This window comes from Aethalodelphis obliquidens, unplaced genomic scaffold (genome assembly GCF_003676395.1).
Source record: "Aethalodelphis obliquidens isolate GAN/ISIS:26980383/991018 unplaced genomic scaffold, ASM367639v1 scaffold71, whole genome shotgun sequence".
Lineage (NCBI taxonomy): Eukaryota > Metazoa > Chordata > Mammalia > Artiodactyla > Delphinidae > Aethalodelphis > Aethalodelphis obliquidens.
The window spans coordinates 3,307,924-3,314,794 of NW_020838015.1; the positions used below are offsets into that span (position 1 = coordinate 3,307,924).

Sequence of the window (6,871 nt, forward strand, 5' to 3'; positions counted from 1 at the left end):
TAAATAATTTTTGGCACTTAAAATCACTTTGGCCAAAAAAAAAAAAAAAAAAAAAAAAAATCACTTTGGCCAAAGAATTAAACAGACCTACACTGCTTTTATTTGGGGCTTTGGGGTTTGAATTTAGGCTACCTTTTCTCTTTCAAACCACTTTTTTTTTTTTTTTTTTCTTTTCCATCATTAGCCCAAGTGTATTTACTCTTTTTAAGTCCTAGGAATAAAAGAAATGTTTACATTTCTACAAACTTCAGCCTGTGATCTTTAAAGTTGAAGTTTAATATATGAAAAGTTTTAACATGCAGATCTCTTCTCCCCTCCCAGAATAACCATGTGCATGGACAGCCGTATACAGGCCCAGCAGCACATCACATGAACAACCCTCAGAGAACTGGCCAACGAGCACAAGAAAATTATGAAGGCAGTGAAGAAGTATCCCCACCTCAGACGAAGGATCAGTGAAATGCACATGATTAACTGGTTCCATCAAGACTGTGCACCCAGGCCTTACAGTCCAACCTTTTTCTGTGTCTGGCTAATATTTAAAACTAGAAAAACTATTCCTAATCAACATGGAGTGGAAAGTTTATTCACTGTCTTACCTGCAGAAATTTGCTGTCAATATATAACCCGCCTGCAGTGGAAAGTGTATAGTGTTTTGTAATAAATGGCCTGATGCTAATGTGTAAATGGCAAAGGTGTATATAGTATATTAATGTTTGACTGTTAATTCTTAAGCAAGAAACTTTTTTCTTGATGAGACTCACAGATCTACAAAACCTACAAAAGTTATTTCCTTGTTATACCCATTGCACTCTGCAACCAGTGTTGCCTGCCTTAACGGCAGTTGGATCAACTCCTTTACAAAAACAAAATAAACCAACAGCAACAAACCAGAGCCCATCCATTTCAACCACACCAATAGTTTCATGTTAATTCTTTGCCACTGGAGTCAGTTTTATTATGAGCAGTGAAAGGCTGGTAACCTTTAAATTATTTGGTTGATGTGGAAAATTTGGTGATGTAACATTGTTTCTAGATCTTTTTCATTGCCTTTTTATTCTGAGGTTAGGTTAATCACTTTGAAGCTATAGTTACGCTGTAACATGTAGCATGGCTTCACACCAGGTTAGTGTAGCCAATGAGGAAAAAATTACCATAATGACAGCAGTTGTCCCAGTGTGACAGCTGTATTGCTCAGAGCTTTTCCGTCTTACACCTAGAATATAAAATATAAAACAAGGAGAGAAATGTGATAAACAGGTGGTTTTCAGTTACACATATGTTGCTTACATCTAATGTTTGACAGTTCAACCTCTGGGTGGGATAAGGAAACTTAAGTATCAGTAATGGGAATTTTAAAAGATTTAAAACAAATATGCAAAAATTTGCTATGCCAGGATGCTTGGAGCATAATAGAAGACTGTATTTGGTGTGCTTGTTCTGTTTCTTTGGTAGAGCTTATTAGGAGAACCTTTTAAAACTTTCCTTCTGCTGGATCCCAGTGAAGTGGAAGTCAGAATCCTACAATATTTGGAGTACCACTGCACCAAGATGTCTGGCTGAGCTTCTGCTCAGTCACAGTTTTACTTGAAAGCAAGAATTGTCCTAGCTCCTTTTCCATTATTCCAAAAATTTTAACATTTGAAGCAGGGTCTAATTAAAAAGGAAACTGGTTAGTTAATATAATTGAGGTATAATTTCAGAATAAGCATTTAATTAAAGATAAGGAACTCATCAGTTAATAGAGCATTGGTAACTTGAATGTGTGTAATTTTTTGGAACCTGTCTAAAAACCAAATACCCCTGCAAACAGATACAGTCCACCCTATTCTATTTAAATATTTTGCTGTTTTATTTTATAGAAATTATTTTGCTGAATTCACAAATAGAATTTGATTTAAGAATAACTTTTTGTCCTGTGGTGTGTTTTGGTTTTTTGGTTAATTTTTTGTCTTTTTTTTGTTTGTTTTTTAAGGACTGCATATTAAAAATAATTCTGTGCATAGCATGCCTAGGCATGACACTGAATTCAGGAGTTCAGTCACATTGAATTTTTGTGCACAGAAAGATTTGACCTTTGGCCCTTTACTAAAAGACTTAGAGAAAAACAGGATTGTTGACACTGTAAAAGTTTCCTAACATAATCAATCTTGTACTTTTTGTATGTTTTTTATATACATGTATATTTAATGAGCACAAGCTTGGTTGTATTTTTTACAATTCAGTTAATAGGCAAATGTTTTGTCAAAAAGGCTATAGTTGGAATTGAACAAAGCAGAAACAAAATTGAGAATTGTGTTATTTTGTGATTAAAAGGGGCAGGTATTTAAGATAAAGCTTTGGATATCTTATTTGCAGTACTCTGTAGTCAATCTGTGCTTCTAGGTTTTCTGTAATATTAGGAAATTTTGACACCGGATAGATCCTGTTTTTACCTTAAGTATATTACATCTGAGTTTGTTAAGTGTGAGCCAGAGTCATACACACTGTGTGCAGTTCCAGTTGGTAATTTTAATTTAGAAGTTCCTCAATTCCAAGCCTCCTTAACAATGAGCAGAATAGGCTAAATTTATTTGGACAAGTTGCTATCATTAAATATTACCATCTAACCATCTGAGATGATTTTTGTGTTTCCTGGTCCTTAACAAAAGTATGTAATATACTTAATTTTAAAATGAATGACTTCCTAGACATGAAAAACCTGACATTTTAAAAGGCTGTGAATTTTTCTCCTTGGAGGGAGATCCCACTTTCCGTTGCTTTGAATTTACAAGTCCCCTAGTGCCAGGTGAGGGCTTGTGAATCCTTTCCCCCTCCATTTGAGGAAGAATGGTCTGTGTTGTGACCAGGATCTAGGAGAGGTGAATGGAGAGTGTTATTTTTGTTTGTTTGTGCAAATTATTTTCTATATTTAACTCTTAAGCAAGCATTAATGTATAACTGAAAATTTTAAGATGCATGTTATTGTAAGAGCAACATAGTGGTGGATTTTGAGGTCTTTTTCTGAACATAAATGGCACATTTTAAACTTCCAAGTCTTCAAAGTGCCTAAAGATTATTTAATTCTCCCTCAGCTGATTTCTTGAGCCATATATATATTTCCTACTTTACATGTTTGTTGCGGAATCACTAGTCTTCCTTTCAAAGAAGTACCCCCGGAATTCTAAATGGCATGATTACTTTATAGAAGACAGTAGAATCTGTTAAAAAGACTGAAGATATTTTCATTGTTAATCTGTGTGAACAAGGGCTTTGCCCTATTGGATCTAAGTATTTCAGTGCACAACTTGGTAAGAACCATATTGCTGCTGTTTCTAAGCCCTCCACCAACCAAATTTTCATGTTCAGCATTGTAGAGGCAGAAATAAGAACATAATCATATTTGGGGTTTTTGTCTTGGTTCATTTTTCTCTCAATGATAATTTCCCAACCTTGTCTCTTTTAGCTGTTATATGTACAAATTTAGAATTAAAATGTTTTATATTTTTTTCATGATTAACTTTTATTAGTGAATGATAACAACTTAAGTATTTAATCCTAGTAGTGGGTTAAAAAGATGAGGAGCCTTTTTTATTTGAATTACATTTGTAAATGAAAGCAAGTCTGTGAATACTCAGATGACTACTCCAAAATAGTTCCTTTCCGTTTTTTCTTAGTATTTTTCCAGCTTATGTTTTCCCGTGAACTCTTACTTTGCTGAATTTTGTGGTTACTTTGGTGGATATATCCTGCCTTATTTAGAATTATAACTGGATTTTTTTTTTAATTGCCTTTTCATAAGTGCCCAATTTTGGTCTCTAGTTTGAAGGTACTACATACTGCCGAGAAAGTAAAACACCCCTCCCCTCCCCCCAGTTCTTGTGTTACTGAGAAAAACCATTCAGTACTGGTTTCCTAGCAGGGCTCAACCAAAATTGGTCCTGCGCCTATGTGAGTGTTTAGTGTTTGAAAATAAGGTTTTGGGTGTGGTAAATCACTACAGAAGTGCTAAATGTATTAAGAACTTGCTGCCGATTGTATTTACGATTATTTTAGATTATTTTACATTTGCAGAAATGTAGCCCTTTTCCTCCGAATTTATAGGTGTAAGAAAAAAAGGGGGAAAGGTGCACCATGTTTTAAACTTGCAAATGAGTGAAAATTTTTTTTCATTTTGAAATCCAGATTCCCAAGAGGAAATTTCACCACCCAGATCACATACTTCTCAGCCTTTTACAAGCCAACAGACTGACTGAAGATTGTCCACAGTTCCTAAGATTTAGCACATATACAAAAATAAAACTTTATAAATTAAATTTCGGTTTCCCCTTTTATTTATTAAAATAAGATTTCTAAACGGAAAGTAGAGGTGTAATCGATTTAAAGGGAACTTTAAAGGGGAAATGTTTACAAGTAGAGGAATTCAGCCCTTATTTTCTATATTCACATCTAAGCCTTTCAGAAATGGGATTGTGATCTAATTGCTGGCTTAACTGTTCATTCTAAGACCAAGATTTGTCAAACACTTTGGTGTTTCAAAGTTCATTAAAATCAGAAATAAAGCAGGTCACGTATTTGACGGGAGTGATAGAAGTGAAAATTCATTTAATTCTCTAGCAAATTCCATCTGCTCTGCTTTTGGGTATCTGAAAAGTAATTATTTGTTGCCATGTTCCAAAGAAATATGACTTCCATAGAAACCTGTTGGTGCTTCCCTACAGCTGGGTTACTGCAAGGATTACTGCTAAAGAAAAAGACATAATCTCATTTTCCTCAAACTCTTTATTATTTTTTTAAGAACCAGGAGATTAATAAACTAGTGTTCTGCAGTTGGAAAACTCCAGTTGGATTAAACTGTTTGAATTTTAAGTATTTTTAGCCACATGAACACAACAATGAAAACATGGCCACTAATATTTTGAACTGCTTCCTTGTAATCTGATAATTTACAGGTAGGTAGAAAATTGAGTTTTTATACCTCAAAGTTTAAAGTTGGGGTTATAGCAAAGGTTTTAATAATTTTCTTAGGTTGTAAAGTCTCAAGGGAAATGTTCTTAAACCACACTAAAACTTTCCTCCACAAAACAAATTACAGACCCATACAAAAATCAGTTAATTGTTTTAAAGACATTCCACTGAGATTACACAGCTCAAGAGTAAAATGGAAATGCTTTTAGTTGTCATCTGAAAACAAGGTCGTCTTGTTGGGCTCCATCAACATTTATTTAGAGATAGTAGCGGGGGCCACCCTGCAAGATAGGAGTTATTTATTTTCTATTTCTCTTCAATTGTATAGATGTAAAAATATTCAAAACGGATGCTTTGGACACGAAAGTTTTTCCATGAGTCCTGCGGAGGGATTCACCTGCGTGAGGATTCGAAATGTATTCTTAGAGTTCCCATTTAATTCTTCTCCACCCATTAAAACACTGGGTGCACCTTCTTTGGAATTCAGAAGTGAAGATACTTTGGAGTCTTAAATCTGGTGCTTTAGGTGAGACCGGGGAGAAGGAAGTATTCCTATCGTGAAGGTTCGGAATGTCTTTCCCTTCTGACTTACTTAACCGCGTGCACCACAACTGTCACCAAGGAAGAGTGTCTGCGGGATGCCAAGGCAATAGGTCAATGCCTAGGGCTCAGTGTGTGTTGAGGAAGAGCCCTCCGTAATCCTTTTTCCAAAGGTCTCTACGTTTAGGATGTGTCCCTGAAGGGGATGTAAATTACTGTGTTCTGTTGGGTGAACAGGGAAACAGCTTTTTCAAGCTTGTGTGTTTAAAATCAGATCTAAATGGTGACTGCTTAAAGTTGGTGAGTACCTTCCCTTACTGGAAATATTAATCAGTAGTATTAGTAGTTAGTTCTTTCAGCCGTCTACTTTCAGAATGTCTTAAGCATTTAGTATAAATCCTTTCTCAGCAAAATGGGCCTTATGCAGATTCCCGTAAGGCTGTGTTAACCATATCTTCCTTAGGAAGTCTGACTAGGTCAAAGGCTAAGACGGTGAATTTACTAAAGAGACTTAAAAGCTTAAGTTACTAAGTCAGTTTTAAATACCAAGCTCTTAGGTTGTAGGTAGCCTTTTGTATTGCCCCAAGGTTGGGATTTTTAATTAAAAACCAAAAATTCAGATTTGCAGTAAAATATGAACAGATTTACCTTTCTAATTTACTGAAGCTTGGTTTACTTAACTGTCACTAGTAATATCGGTGCTTAGATAAACTGGATGTTGAGTTTTTGTTTAGCACTTACCCGCACAGCATTAGACACTTGAGATGATAGGCTTCTTACACTGAGGTTAGCAGATACTCCATTCTTACAGGGAAAAGAAGCCAACAAACTGTTTTGGAAGGAGTGCAGGCTAGAGTAGAATGTAGTGAGTGCTGGAAAAACCTTACACATGATAATAAACGAGAAATGGCTACAGGATGTCCCTCTCATTGTGTTTTTGTCTTCAGAAAAGCATGATGCCAAGTAACCAAGAGCAGCAGTTATATTTTCAGGTGCTTTTCAGCAGTGATAACTTATCAATATGCAATTCACATTTAAGTCTTTTTTTTTTTTTTTGGTTTTGTTTGAAAGGAAATGTTTTTATTTTATTAAAATTATTTAATGATAAAGGCTTAGTGTTTCTTAAGTATTGTTTACAGAATCAGCCTTAATTTACAACTTTAAAAAAATGACTATGCTTTTTAACTTTTTTTTTTTTTTTTTTTTGCGGTACGCGGGCCTCTCACTGTTGTGGCCTCTCCCATTGCGGAGCACAGGCTCCGGATGCGCAGGCGCAGCGGCCATGGCTCACGGACCCAGCCGTTCCGCGGCATGCGGGATCTTCCGAGATCGGGGTGCGAACCCGTGTCCCCTGCCTCGGCAGGCGGACTCTCAACCACTGCGC

The 6,871-nt window shown here is 35.8% G+C and overlaps 1 protein-coding gene across 6 annotated transcripts in view; it reads left to right on the top strand.

Moving 5' to 3' along the window:
• USP9X (ubiquitin specific peptidase 9 X-linked) overlaps positions 1-4,276 on the top strand; it is a 126,941-nt gene extending 122,665 nt beyond the window's left edge. For all 6 annotated transcript variants that reach the window (XM_027091417.1, XM_027091418.1, XM_027091412.1 and 3 more), the window contains exon 45: positions 322-4,276. In XM_027091417.1, the coding sequence (XP_026947218.1) occupies positions 322-459 (138 nt within the window). In that variant the 3' untranslated portion in view covers positions 460-4,276. The remainder of the gene's footprint in view (positions 1-321) is intronic.
• Positions 4,277-6,871: the final 2,595 nt, after the last annotated feature.